The sequence below is a fragment of the Trichomycterus rosablanca genome, chromosome 18 (assembly GCF_030014385.1).
Source record: "Trichomycterus rosablanca isolate fTriRos1 chromosome 18, fTriRos1.hap1, whole genome shotgun sequence".
Lineage (NCBI taxonomy): Eukaryota > Metazoa > Chordata > Actinopteri > Siluriformes > Trichomycteridae > Trichomycterus > Trichomycterus rosablanca.
Window position 1 is genome coordinate 21902847 of NC_086005.1, and position 15502 is coordinate 21918348.

The 15502-nt window shown below is 40.1% G+C and overlaps 1 protein-coding gene across 1 annotated transcript; it reads right to left on the reverse strand.

The window, feature by feature from the left end:
* Positions 1–491: 491 nt before the first annotated feature.
* Positions 492–13711, reverse strand: reep5 (receptor accessory protein 5). Its single transcript, XM_063013755.1, has 5 exons — positions 13477–13711; positions 13183–13276; positions 8259–8397; positions 2129–2297; positions 492–779 (listed from the first exon to the last, which is right to left on the reverse strand). Exons 1-5 carry the CDS (start codon positions 13592–13594, stop codon positions 730–732), a joined length of 570 nt encoding a protein of 189 aa, XP_062869825.1. The 5' UTR covers positions 13595–13711; the 3' UTR covers positions 492–729.
* Between the last annotated feature and the right edge of the window lie 1791 nt (positions 13712–15502).

Below are 15502 nucleotides of genomic sequence, written 5' to 3' on the forward strand. Positions count from 1 at the left end.
GCCAGCAGTAAATTGGCTATTCTAAATTCATGTGACCCTAAACAAAGAAGTTACTACAGATGCTAAATATGCTGTATTGTGTAAATTCCCTGTTATTATAATAAACAGTCTATTACCAGGGTCTAATGCTGATAAATGAATTTACTCAGTATCTAGCGTTGTTTAATGTTATGTTTTGAACAGACATACCTCTAGGTCCGTTTACAGGTCTGGGACTAGTAATCCAAAGGTTGCTGGTTCAAGCCCCACCACTGCCAGGTTGCCATTGTTGGGCCCTTGAGCAAGGCCCTTAACCCTCAATTGCTTAGACGATATACTGTCACAGTACTGTAAGTCGCTTTGGATAAAAGCATGTTCACATTCTTGTATCAATGCAGTTGTGTTATTGTTTCATCCTTTATACGACAGGTGACGTAAGACAGCAAGATTATAATATTATAAGACAAAGTAATCCATTTAGCTGCTACTCCTAAAAAAAACACACAATCAGATTTCAGGAGATAAAAGTTTAATTTATTGGGGCTGAAGCACAGCTGTTGAACATCACATTTAGTTTTATGTGATTTATACATTTAAATTGTACTCGCTTTGAATTGCAGGCACTGACATTTCACAGAGGAAAAAGGTGAGCAAAACAAGGAGCAATATTACAGATGTTTACAAATACAAGAAGATCAAGGCAACATTTATTCAGGCCTGTGATTGTACCATTCGGAGTCTTACGGCTGCTTAAGAGCTCTTCTTCTCCTCGAATATCAGGTTTGCAGTGGCTTTCTTGGCTAAAAGAAGGACGGTAAACAGTCAGTGCAAAATACTTACAGCATTAAAACCCAAATTAAACATGTACACAAACTAATTAGTAAGATGTGAGGACATATAAACATTGGTTGTGCCTAGGGGAAGAAGGTTGTCTGGGCTTCATTGCTGCTGTTCATTAGTGACCTCTGCTGTCTGGTCAAGGTACCTTGCCTAATGGTGGGGTATTTATGGATTTCAGTGTCTGTATTTACGATTCTCTGTGACCACCTCCTTGTTTCTACACTCACTGTCCATTTTTTAGCCTGCTTTCACCCTGTTCTTCAATGGTCAGGACTCTCCCACCAGGACCACCACAGAGCAGGTATTATTTAGGTGATGGATGATTCTCAGCACTGCAGTGACACTGACATGGTGGTGGTGTGTTAGTGTGTGTTGTGCTGGTATGAGTGGATCAGACACAGCAGCGCTGCTGGAGTTTTTAAACACCTCACTGTCACTGCTGGACTGAGAATAGTTCACCAACCAAAAATATCCAGCCAACAGCGCCCAGTGGGCAGCGTCCTGTGACCACTGATGAAGGTCTAGAAGATGACCAACTCAAACAGCAGCAATAGATGAGCGACCGTGTCTGACTTTACATCTACAAGGTGGACCAACTAGGTAGGAGTGTCTAATAGAGTGGACAGTGAGTGGACACGGTATTTAAAAACTCCAGCAGCGCTGCTGTGTCTGATCCACTCTTACTGCTGTGCTGAGAATGATCCACCACCCAAATAATACCTGCTCTGTGGTGGTCCTGTGGGGGTCCTGATCATTGACGAACGGGGTAAAAGGGGGCAAACTAAGCATGCAGAGAAACAGATGGACTACAGTCTGTACTTATAGAACTACAAAGTGTTTCTATATGGTAAGTGAAGCCGATAAAATGGACAATGTGTGTAGAAACAAGGAGGTAATTTTAATGTCATGGCTGATCAGTGTATATTAGTTGTTAATTGTAATAACCTGCATATTGGATTAACAATTGGCCCAAGATATTGCAGTTGTGATGTCTTTTATTCTTAAAACAGTTATCTTGTCCTAAATTCTAGGATTTTGAATGGTCTTGTCTTTATCATGATAAATAATAATCAGTATGATGAGTGGGTAGTGATAGTCACTGCTGTAAATGTTTGTTCATACAGGTTGTGTAAGAGAGTTTCATAAACAGATGATGTAAGCGGTAGGAAGCTTCTGCCCATGAGCTCTAGCAACGAAGCAACACAGCCTGTAGTCGAACCAAATCCCTCGTGATCGTTACAACCACTAATTGCTCTTTAAAATGAAAGCATTTTCAAAGCAACACACAGCCATGCTTGATGTCACTTACCCTCGTCCTTAAACTTATCTGCAGCATCAGTTGCTTTGTCTTTAATGTCTTTAACCACGTTGTCGATCTTAGCCTCATTCCTCAGGAAGAAGGGACGAATGATGCGTGTGTAGATCTGGACGGAGCCGTTGGAGGGAGTGGGAGCCATGCACCACACCAAAAAAGCACACTAACACAAGAAAAGACAAATACAGACAGGGGTGTGACATAAGTGAGACCTACGTAAATGAGTGGAGAAACATGACAGGTGCAAATGTTTCCTGACAGATGTACAGTACAATGATCTCTTAAACTGATCTCGAAATTATTTAAGTGACTTTAAACAATTGTTTTAGACTGTGTTGGTAAAAAAACAGTCAACACCTGCAGTAAGAGATACACCAATGAACCATAACATTAAAACCACCTCCTTGTTTCTACACTCACTGTCCATTTTATCAGCTCCACGTACCATATAGGAGCACTTTGTAGTTCTACAATTACTCACTGTAGTCCATCTGTTTCTCTGCATGCTTTTCAGTCTGCTTTCACCCTGTTCTTCAATGGTCAGGACCACCACAGAGCAGGTATTATTTGGGTGGTGGATCATTCTCAGCACTGCAGTGACACTGACATGGTGGTGGTGTGTTAGTGTGTGTTGTGCTGGTATGAGTGAATAAGACACAGCAATGCTAATGGAGTTTTTAAACACCTCACTGTCACTGCTGGACTGAGAATAGTCCACCAACCAAAAACATCCAGCCAACAGCACCCCATGGGCAGCGTCCTATGACCACTGATGAAGGTCTAGTAGATGACCAACTCAAACAGCAACAATAGATGAGCGCTCGTCTCTGACTTTACATCTACAAGGTGGACCAATTAGGTAGGATTGTCTAATAGAGTGGACAGTGAGTGGACATGGTATTTAAAAACTCCAGCAGCGCTGCTGTGTCTGATCCACTCATACCAGCACAACACACACTAACACACCACCACCATGTCAGTGTCACTGCAGTGCTGAGAATGAGCCACCACCTAAATAATACCTGCTCTGTGGTGGTCCTGTGGGGGTCCTGACCACTGAAGAACAGGGTGAAAGCAGGCTAAAACAGTATGTAGAGAAACAGATGGACTACAGTCAGTAATTGTAGAACTACAAAGTGCTTCTATATGGTAAGTGAAACCGATAAAATGGACAGTGAGTGTAGAAACAAGGAGGTGGTTTTAATGTTATGGTTGATTGGTGTATATCTTGAGAGAAAAGTGTTTCATCCATCCAGTACAGTTAAAGACACTTGTAAAATCTTTGCTAAAGAGCATTTCAGATGTTCTGCCTGCTTGTGGTGGTGCTGGTGCAACATCTTACACAGACATTTTATGTTTGTTCTCCCTTTAATCTGTCTGTATATCTATGCTCAACACATGAGTTCTGAGAATACACTTAAGGAACAGCGTTTAATTATACAACAAACGTCTTAACAAACATTTTTCAGATGTTGAAAATAAGCAGCTTCAGGTATTTAGCCAGAAACTACGACGGCATATTAGGGCCACTGTAAAAATATTTTTAAGTTTTGATTTCGCGAATAAAGTCGTATAAGTTTTAATTTCAAGATTAAAGTCAAAATGATTATGAGAATAACGTCGAAATTATTTTGAGATTAAAGTCGAAATGATTATGAGAATAACGTCGAAATTATTTTGAGATTAAAGTCAAAATGATTATGAGAATAACGTCGAAATATTATGGCTAAAGAGTGTGCAGCTATCGTAGGCCTGTCAGTTCAGAGAAGCGCAGGTCTCAGTACCTGGATCGGCACGCAAGCGCTGAGGGCAGCCACCCTCTGTTTGGCTACCCTCGGTGGCTGTTTGTAGTGTATGCTTCAATCCACATGACATGACCACTAAACCCGTCAATGCAACAATTTATAGCGATGGCATACGGCTTTAGTTTATCGTACGAGTCCGCAAGGCTCGGTTGAAGTACTGGTTACGTCATTTTAACACAAGGAGGTGCTATGGCCATAATATTTCAACTTGAATCTCGAAATAATTTCGACTTTAATCTCGAAATCATTACGACTTTATTTTCAAAATAATTTCGACTTTAATCTCGAAATCATTTTAACTTTAATCTCGAAATCAAAACTTAAAATATATATATTTTTTACAGTAATAATACACCACCGTAAGAAACACTGTAAAGCACCATACACAAAAAACGTCTGTAGATAAACTCTAAACTAGGTTTTTTTTTATCTCACACAACTAAAACAATCAGCTTTGTCTTTCTTAGTCCGATTTCTGTGTTATAAATACATCACCCTAGCATAGACTAATTGTTTCTAGGTTTACTTTAAAGGTGGAGGAATACATGACTCATCTTTGAGGTTTAGCCTTAACAAACACTCCGACCATCCCAACCTTTAACAAATCATAGATTAGATCTTAGATCAGCTTTCCTATACTAAAGTCTTCAGTTTACACCCTAAAGACTTCAGCGTGAGTGAAGACTTTAACCGCAACTTTGACCATGTACCATTACTGCACATTTATTTTTAATGTTTTTAAAGAAACACAGCACAGTCTTTTATTTGTGTACATATTTCGAATGTTAACCATAGGGCAGAGTTTTGTGTAACAATAATGTTAGATAAGCATCAGTCAACTGTTAGTGCTGCTGTTGTTAGGTAAATACTGTATTATAGTTAGCTAGTGGAGGGTTTAACGGCAGGACGGCTCCTGACAGCAGCGGTTTTAATTGGTACTGTCTTGGGGTGTTAGATACATGTTTTTTTAGTAATGTTATTGTTAGGAATTTGAGCAGTGTTTCAGCATTGGTGTGGGTGAAGATGTCCTATTGTTGAAGCTATGCAAAGTTAGTGCCTATCGTGGTGCATTCTATTTGCAAGTGTTTGACTGTAAGGAGGGTTTGGCAATTTTCACAGTGTGGGGTGCTTACGTTCTTTACTGGGGGAAGTGTGTCAGCCTTGTATACCATTTTGACATCTGGTGTATAGCACCTGGTCCCATTATGCTGGGGTTTGCCTCATGCAGTTTGTTGGTGGTTTGCCTGTCCCACTTAGTTTGCCATCTGCTTATGACGTAAGAAGTCAATACTGGCTTAGCATCAGTTGGCAAAGACATGTAGTCAGGGTCCTGTTAGTATTCCTTGCTACCTGATCTGCTCTTTTGTTGCCATAGAGGCTGATAAGGCCTGAGATCCAGCAAAAGACTATGTCATAGTTCCGTTTACCATTACTAAAAATCTGACACCCCAAGACAGTAACCATTAAAACCACTCCTGCTAGGAGCTGTCCTGGCATTAAACCCTTGCTAAATGAGCTTAAAAGAGGCATTGGATGCATAAGACCTGTGTGAGGAGTGCCAGGTTGCCATCACAACAGACACTGGTGCTAACATTGTTAAAGAAATAAACCTCGACTAGGATCCAGTGTTTTTGGACGTATTCTTCACATTGCCATTGGTAAGCTAAATTGATTTAATCTAGTTTGTTACAGTGTTACACACTGTCGTTACATTATTATGACCACCAGCTAATATCCAGGGTAACCGCCATGTGCAGCACAGATAGCAGCTAGACGGGCTGAGAGTGCTGGGAGGTTGTCACAGGTATCTGGAGCCATGCTGTCTGCAGTGAATCCCACAGCTGCTGGATGGTGCATGGGGTAGGATCCATAGAGCGAACACAACGATTGAGGTTGTCCCACAGATGCTTAATTGAGTTCAAGTCTGGGGAATTAAGGAGCCAGGGTAGTACTTGGAAGTCTTGGTCATGCTCTTTCAACCAATGTGGACATTTGCAGCCATGTGACATGTCGCATTGTCTTGCTGGAACGTCCCATCTGCCCCAGGGAAGACGATCAGCATGTGTGGATCTATGTAATCTATCTACAAGGATGGATTCATACCCAAATTGGTTAAGAGTGCCCTACACATGGATGTATGTGCCCAGAGAATGGCACAAAAACATTCCTCAGACCATAACGCTGCCACCATCAGCTTGTGTTCTTCCAGCAGTGGTTGCAGAGTGTTTGTTCTCTGATGTTTCTCGCCCGACACGCCAATGTCTAGCCGCTCGATGAAGCAGAAAAGTGACTCTTTGGAGAAGGCAACCCTTTGCGAATCATCGGAGGTCCAGTTCCGATACTGCAGTCTTTTCTGCCGATGCAACTTTGTTAGCAGAGGTGCAGTGACCATCCGTCTGCTTCAGAGCCCCATACACAGTATTTTGGGTTGCTGAACTGTTGTTTTAGACACGTCTGGTACCCCCCTGGTTTAATCTGGTGGTTAGCTGCTCCACTGTGGCGTGTCAGTCCACCCTCACGCACCTTCGCAGCTGTCTTTCACCTCTCACATTAATGCCATGTGGTGCTCCGCAGTTTCCATGTCGCTTATTCACAATGGTGCCATCTGTCCACTGATGATACACTTTTATCACAGAAGCACACGAACAATACAAACTGCACAGTTTCAGAAATACTGCCACCCTTGGCCCAAAAGCCAATAATCATCTCTTTTTGCCGACAGCCTCACACATTATTTACCCACCAAGCCAGCTCACGAAATGTGACTTCCTTCATGAGCTATGAGTTGTCGAAAGTAGGAAGTGGTCATAATAATGTGACTTGACAGTGCCATTTCACAATGACAAACTCACTCACTTACTCAATTTCCTAACCGCTTATCCAATTAGGGTCGCAGGGGGTGCTGGAGCCTATCCCAGCTTTTCAATGGGTGCAAGGCACACAGTAACACCATGGACGGGGCACCACACCATCGCAGAGCAGACGCACACACACACACCCATTCACCTATAGGGCAATTCAGTGTCTCCAATTAACCTGACTGCATGTTTTTGGACTGTGGGAGGAAACCGGAGCTCCTGGAGTAAACCCACGCAGACAGGGGGAGAACATGCAAACTCCACACAGAAAGGACCGCCCCGCCTGGGGATCAAACCCAGGACCTTCTTGCCGTGAGGCGACAGTGCTACCCACCGAGCCACCGTGCCACCCATACAATGGCAAACTGTTTAATAAAAACAATATCAAAATTTTACCTTATTAGCTTTGTATACTTTAGCATTTGTTCAATCCTGTGTTGAGAAGATCAGTCAGGAAAAGAAGAGTCATTTTGCTAACATACAATACAGATCTTCAGAGATTTTTATAGGCATCTATAATAAAGGATTATGCTTAATGCATTAACAGTTAACAGGGCTACTGGGATATGCAAAAAGATTGTAAGCCACTTCTCCTATAGCTGGTATTAAAGAGTGGCCTTGAGGGAGGGCCAGAGAGAGCTCAACCTTCCAGATGCCATGGTGACAGACTGCTCAGCACAATGGCCTTAATAAGGACATATGTGAGCATATCTTAGCTGATGCCTGTTCTGCATCTTCTGAACACCTCACTACTGGCTGAGGAACAAGTGGGCACTGATATGAAATATGAAGACACGAAGGACCTATTCAACATAACATTCGTAGACCCAAGGTTCTGAACACAACATCTGTGCAGAGGTTAATTATTGCACACACTGTATTATGTGTGTGTTTTGGAAATTTACCAGCAGCAGCCTAACCCTAAAGCACTACAGGAATGTGCAAAATCTACCTCCACCTGAAGCCAAGATGAAAACTTTGGCCAGTTTCTTCAAGTATAGCCCCCACAAAGTGACACCAGTATCAGTGTCAAACACATCTGTTCCAGTGGTACCACACAGAGAAACAGTAGCCGCAAAATAACAAAATAAGCTTTCCTCAGCTGGGTAAACTACCACAGAAATATCTGTGCATAGAAGCAATAAGCTCTCCATCAGAAAGAGAGCTTTTAGCACTGGCGATAATGTTGTATCAGCCCATCGTTCATGTCTGAAACCAGATAGGTAAATATGCTTGTGTTTTTGGCACAGGTCTGGGCTTTGTTGCTCCCTGTTTGAGACAATACAACCATGCTCCAGAGGCCTTGCTGTGTTAAACGGCCAGAATCACGGACTGAAGAAATAAACAAATTGTTTTGTTTTTGTAGTTTAGTTAGTAACCCCTACATTCCACCCAACACACATTTTATATTTCCACCCGGTCTTCAGTGGTTCTTTACTTCAATTTAAAGCTTACACTTACCTTTCCTGTGTAGTAGAATGGAAACCAGGACAGAAAGATGTCAGCAAAGAACTCCGCCACGCTGAACACACCATACACGACCCAGTAGGTAAGCCACTTCGTGTCATCTTCTTTATCGCTACTTTCAATGGCTTTGATTCTGTAAACGAGTAGGTGTTCATGTGAGTCATACAATCTGGTTATTACACTTGTGAGATTAACTACAGTTGCAAAATAAAGATCTCTCCCTACTTGCATCATATTTATGTCACGCTTTCCCCATAATACAACAGTATTTTGAATTCAAATGAATTGGGCACAAAGGGTAGTGTTGTCGCCATGTGCTCGATTATCTGTGTGAAGTTTGCATGTTTTCCATGTGTTTGCATACTTTTCCCCCAAGTGCAGTTTTCTCCCACAGATCCAAATACATGCAGGCAGGTCAGATAAGGATACTAAATTGCCCTAGGTGTGTGTTTCTGTGAGTGTGAGTCTGTCTGCCCTGTGATGGACTGGTGACCCGTCCAGGGTGTTTCCTGCCTTTCGTCCAATGAATCACACCCACTGCGACCCTAACCAGAATAAAGTGGTGGTAAAACAGACAATGAATGAATGAATAAATGAATTGTGAGTGAGAAGCAGATATCTTTCTCTAGGCCACGTGTCAAACTTAAGGCCCGCGGACCAAATCCGGCCCGCCACGTCATTTTATGTAGCCCCCGAGAGCTTAAAAGACGTACGATTGTCTTAAAATACACTGCAAAATCCAACATAAACTGCATGCCGATTTTGTGACCAGCAAAGTGACAGCATCCCACCACTATATGGCAGTGTTTCCACATCAGTGTTTAACTGAGGCGGTTTTCCAACAAGTGATGTTGAGAAATATTTACAAATAATCCCAAAATGTACAAAAAGAGAAAATTGAAGCAGAAGGAGGTAATTTAATTAAAGATGGGAAAGTGAATACAAGTTTGTGCTTCAAGAAGAAAACCCGGTACATCTCTTGTGTGATGAGGCCGTGTCTGTGATAAAGGAGTACAATATAAATGTAGATATATATTATAAATATACAGTATAAATTTGGCAGAATTTAGCCTCCAAGAAAAACAAAAAATTGTCTAAGACTTAAAAGGCAGACTGCAATCACAGCAGGATACATTACAATCGTCCCTTTGAAGGCCACCGTAATGCAGGTGTGGCCCCTGGTGAAAATGAGTTTGACACCCCTGCTCTAGGCGTATTTGCATTGCTGTGACTTCTCCATTGATTACGGTTTGTGTTTTAAATAACATGCAGGTAAGAACATGAACTGTGTACAGAACTCCAGTATGATGAAAGTCAGTTAGTCAGAGGTACATGTGGTACAGCATACAAAATGTCGTAGATGTAGGCCAAGCTGCAGCCACGTGCTACTGGGTGAGTCACAGCGGGTTTTTGTGGTTTAACACAAGAAACTGTTTCTAGGTTACTTAGTAAACTAATTTTCTTTGTAATGTGTTTGGTAAACGGTTTTAACACATTTAAAAACACACAGAAAGTTTATCATACTAAAAAGTAAAACCAATCCCATGATCCCATCAATCCAGACAATATAGCCAACACCACTGGCAGAAACGCAGCCCCAAACCAGGACATACCCTCCACCATGTTTCACTGAAGGCGAGCAGTCATTATTCCATCTGTCTCCTACTCTTTCACTAACATACTACTGAAAACTGGACCCAAAAATTTCAAACTTGGATTCGTCACTTGGATTCGTAATATTTTTCTTGGCTGCTACCCTACCAAAAAGGCCATTCCTGATCAAGCTTCTTTGGACTCTAGAAGAGTCACTTTGGCATCCCAATGAAGCTGCCAGATGCTGAGCCAGATCATTGCTGGACTTCTAAAAGTCTTGTCAGAAACTTGTCCTTAGATTTTGAACGTTTTCTTGGCCTTCCAGTCCTTTTTTGTCCTTGACCTCTCCTGATTTTACAAATTACTTAAAAACAATTTAAATACCACATCTTAAGTATTAAGTTTGTTTGCTAATTTCCCTTTGAAAGTGGCCTTATGGAATTGTGTTATTGAAAGTTGGTCTTATGCATATTAGCAGGCTTCCAATAATTTAATCTCATCCAACATGTGTATGTAATGTTCAAGCATGTCTTGCACAAACCTGGTGTAATAGACCATTTAGGTTCCTGCTATTGCTCAACTTTAAGGGGAGGTCACACTAAATTGTTGCCACTTTAGCCAATAAAGGAAGTTTTCTGTTCTTTTCACTACTGGATACAACTTCTACTGTCTGGTCAAAACACTGTCACCAAAGGTGGAGTAGTACATAACAGTTTATAATAGTATATCTTCCACACAAGGTAAAGCTCTCTATAAACATTTACTGCCCGAGCAGAATACTTTACTGGCTTGTACTTTTGAGGCTCAGCACAGACTACAGAGAGATCACATGTGTAGAGAAGCACACTTTTCCATTGACTATGGCACTCAATACATAAACACATACATAAACATTAAACAGCACACTACACCACGGAAAAGTCTGTTACACTAACGTAATTGTTGTATGATTGCTAGGACCACATTATATTACATATTGTGCCTTATATTTAATCTGCTACGCGAATGAAAAATGTTTAATTGCTAAACACAAACCTTAAATTTTGAACTTACAGCAAATTGCATATTATATGTGAATAAGGTAGGGCCTTAATTATAGACAAGTTTAAATTTCAATTATTGAAAGAGTAAGTATTGAAACAGTAAGTATTGTTACCGAGTTCAGGTGTTTCCACACCCATTGCTAACAGCTATTAAAACCCAAAAGGCTGAAGGCTGTTCTAGTCACAAAAAGAGGGTGGGCAACTCTATATTAATATCCAAGGTTCTTTTTACTTTTCTTGCACTCTAATCATTCTATAAAATAATGATATCCAGACATAGTAATCTAGTACATTATACCAAGAGAACAAGAGATTTAGTCCAAAAAGGTAATAGAAAAACACAAGATGAGACAAATAACGTAAAGGTCAATTTTATTATTTTAATTTTAAGTCATTTTAAGTCAAATTTTAATTATAATAAACTATTGTCAGTTCCTTCTTACACTCCAAATTCACACAATCAGGCACCTTAATCACTCATCAAAAACTATCTGTATTTAAGTAAAGGTGATATGTCAAATATAATGTCTAACTAAATATTACCAGAAAAAAACTAAATTATTTAAAAGTGGGTACAACATGTTTTCTATTGCTATTTCTTTGCATAAAAAAAGAAATGACCTGGGAATATTTCACTGCCATGATGAAGTTTTACTGTTAAAATAAAAATACATTCCCAGTATATTAGTCTTTGGGTTTTTATAGTTGGATGGTATAGTCTAATGCTAATACTGTGTATACTAAAGATGTCTTCAAATACTGCACTATTTCTATAACACATCGGCCACTCCTAACATATCAAATATATTTACACATTGTCTCAGGAGACATCTGATCTACTTTAAGAAGGCTGCAGTGAACCTTAGAAATGCCAGGGCGGGCCTAATGTGGCAACAAGACCTTGGGCAAAAATAACATTTAGTATTAAACAGATTAGAAGCCCAAAATAGTAGTTTGTTCCCCATATCAATAACACACCAACCCCCAATTCCCCTAAACTCCCCTCAACTGTGATTAATCTTTCCCTTTTTGGTACTGCTTTGTTGTTTTTGTGAATTTTAACTTCTGAAACCAAGGGAGCTCAAATAAAGTGTTAATTAAACCATTCATTTATTCATTCATTCACTTAGTTATTTCAAGTAACAATCTTATTCTAGTCAGGGTTGCAGTGAGTCCAGTGCCACCCAGAAACCCTGGTCACAAGGCAGAAACACGCCCTTGACAGGGTGCCATTGCTCACTTATATCTGGGTGCAATTTACCTTCTGTAAGTTGTCAGTGTGAGGACACTATGGTATGTTAACACAAGATAAACATGTAAAATATCACTACCTTTTTATGATGTTTAATGTTCCACTGGTGTTTTACATAAATAATTGTGCATCTGCACATGTCAATGTTTTGTGCCAGAATATATATGCTGCTCTATCAGACACTCCTAACATATCATAGTAGAACAAATACATGTGTGTATGTATTTATGCAATGACATTAATTAGGGTACCATACCATTTAGGTTTCTGCTATTGCTCAAATAATGTTACACTAACTTGTTGCCACCTTAGCCAATAAAGGAAGTTTTCTGTTCTTTTCACTACTGGATACAACTTCCACTGTCTGGTCAAAACACTGTCACCAAAGGTGGAGTAGTACATAACAGTTTATAATAGTATATCTTCCACACAAGGTAAATCTCTCTATAAACATTTACTGCCCAAGCAAAATACTTTACTGGCTTGTTCTTTTGAGGCTCAGCACAGACTGAGATGATCACATGTGTAGAAAAGCACACTTTTCATTCTTTTCATTGATTATGGAATCCCCAAAGGAGACAAAATGCACTCAATACGTAAACACATTCATTAAACATTGTCAGCACACTGCACCACGGAAAAGTCTGTTACACTAACATAATTGCTGTATGATTGCTAGGACCGCCTCATACTGCATATCGTGATTTAAATTTTATGATTTACATCTGCAAATGTCAATGTTTTGTGCCAGAATAGATCTGCTGCTCTATCAGACACTCCTAACATATCAAATAAATAGGCATTGTCCTAGGGGACATTTGATCTACTCCAGAAAGCCTGCATTGGGCCTGGGCAATGTCAGGGCAGGCCTAATGTTGCAACATAGCTTAGGAATCAAGCTCAGACTCCTTCACTAGTAAGTAGGGGAAATGCGGTTTGGGACGCAGCCCTCCGCCTATAGAGAAGGAAGCAGGGGGCTCGTTGTTGTTTTTTCTTTGTCTAAAAATACATTTAAAACAGGAATACTTACGATATGTAAGCAGGATAAGCAAATCCAATCAGATTACAGAGCAGGGAAGCGCCATAACCGATAACGAGGTATACTGCAACAATGCCGATGACAGCTACAGAGGAACGATAAAGCATCATTAGACCATCCTAAATACATCATAAATCTGATCAGAGTAAACAGAACTAATCACTCATAACTATTCAGATCTCTTTAAAGGAAAAATACCTGTAAATATTGTATCGATCTGGACTAGTTTAGTATATATCACATTGCGTATTTGTGCCACATTGCGGAAACGGTTTGCGCACTTACCGAAAGCGATATACGATCTTTTCACTCCCGTTTTAGCCTCGATCTTCGCTAATGCGTCAGTCATTACATTTTTTTCTTGCAGAAATTTATCAAATCTTCCCATTAAATTCTGAGCCATGGTTTTATTATTATTTTTGTGTTGATTGTATTGGAATTAAATTAAAGTTTACGAAGTACGACACCCATATGCAGCGAATCGCACTTTCTACACAGTTCAACTGTGTCGTTCGCAAACGTACCGGCTCTGAACCGATTCTAGGAGTCGGCTCTTTTAAGCAAATGTTTGGACCCGAGCCGCAATAAAGAATCATTCTGAAGTGCAAAGCCTTGTGGAATATGGAGAAGAATCAGTGTGTCGGTTCTATTTTTTATTATTATTATTTATTAGGATTTTAACGCTATGTTTTACACACTTTGGTTACATTCATGACATGAGGGCAGTTAACCTAGTGGTTAAGGTACTGGACTAGTAAGCAGAAGGTCACTGGTTCAAACCCCACCACTGCCAGGTTGTCACTGTTAAGCCCTTAGGAAAGGCCCTTAACCCTCAGATGCTTAAATTGTAAGTCGCTTCGGATAAAAGCGTCTGATAAATGCCAAAAATGTGAATGTAAATGACTGAAACGGTAGTAACTCGTTACACAAGATTCATCAGCTCACCAGTTAATATCAAACACAGTCATGTACAATTTAGTATCTCCAATTCACCTCACTTGCATGTCTTTGAACTGTAGGAGGAAACCGGAGCTCCCACACAGACACGGGGAGAACATGCAAACTCCACACAGAAAAGACTCCGACCGCCCCACCTGGAGATCGAACCTTCTTGGTGTGAGGCGACAGTGTTACCCACTGAGCCACTGTTCAGTAACGTCTGGGGGATGAGAAGGTGATGACTGACACACGTTCTTTTACAGGGGCATTAGACCTTTTGCAGCAACAATTAGTAGATGCAGGATTTATTGATAAAAATGCATCCTGGTAATATACAGTAGCTTAGCTTCCACTCAAAGTTAATGGTTTCTTGGAGGTCAACCCACCTACAAACCCTTTTTTTTGTAAAATGCAACAAAAGCAAGTATTTTCTTAATTATCTTAAGCATATATTAAAGTGACAAACATAGAAAGAAAACATTTCCATCAACTTAATTTTGTCAATATCAACAAATGAAGAATTTGATGCATGCAACACACTCAAAAGATAGAGGATAGAGGCTGTTTCTGATTCTGCTTTTCATGATCTTCCAAAATTTTTAACAGGAGACAGGTTTGGGTGGCAGGCAGGCAACTTAGCTGCATTTTGCATATAATTGATGCATGGCTTTCTCTTTGCACAACAGTTTCAGGCTTTGTTTCCTGATGTAACGATTGACTGTGTTAGGTAACAACAGTTTTCTGAAGTACTCCCAAGCCCATGTGACTGTCTTTTTCACAGTTTCATGATGGCTTCTCATGCTATGCCATCTGAGGGCTTTTTCCTCTTCTGTGGTGGAAAAGCTATGTCATTTCACTGTCCTTTAACATCTGGATTCATGGATTCTTACAAACGATACTTCTGTGACATTTGTATTAAAGTGTAAAGAGTCGTCATCAGCAGCAGTAAAATCTATATGTAATATTTACCCAATACAATAATTGATTAAAGTAGTAAATCAGCTCAAGCCTTATTTATTAGATGGAACTATAACGTGATAAACAAAGTTACCCACCAAATTTGCATTTGTGTCCTTATAATATTGTGTATTTGCTGTACTAAAAATACTGAACAAGGAGCCGTTTGGTAGCTGAAAGAGTCGACTCTTATTAGTAAGCTGAGCCAACTGATTTGACTCACTAACATGAGTCGAACTGCTCGTTACTACTGCACACAGATGCTGCGTCAGAGAAACGATAATGCTGACGTCACTGTACAGTAATAGGTGTGAATTCACTCCCCCTATTTCAGTATTTCAGTTTTTTTAATTCAATTATTGTGAAGAAAACTGAGATTAGAGTTTAGAAATATGAATAAATGGTCACTTAGGAG

Excerpts from the sequence above, each read along its gene's own strand:
- reep5 (XM_063013755.1), bottom strand. The coding sequence starts at position 13,594 with ATGGCTCAGAATTTAATGGGAAGATTTGATAAATTTCTGCAAGAAAAA. Across the intron at positions 13,277-13,476 it reads AAGATCGTATATCGCTTTCG|CTGTCATCGGCATTGTTGCA; the intron begins GTAAGTGCGCAA and ends GTTCCTCTGTAG. Across the intron at positions 8,398-13,182 it reads GCTTATCCTGCTTACATATC|AATCAAAGCCATTGAAAGTA; the intron begins GTAAGTATTCCT and ends ACTCGTTTACAG.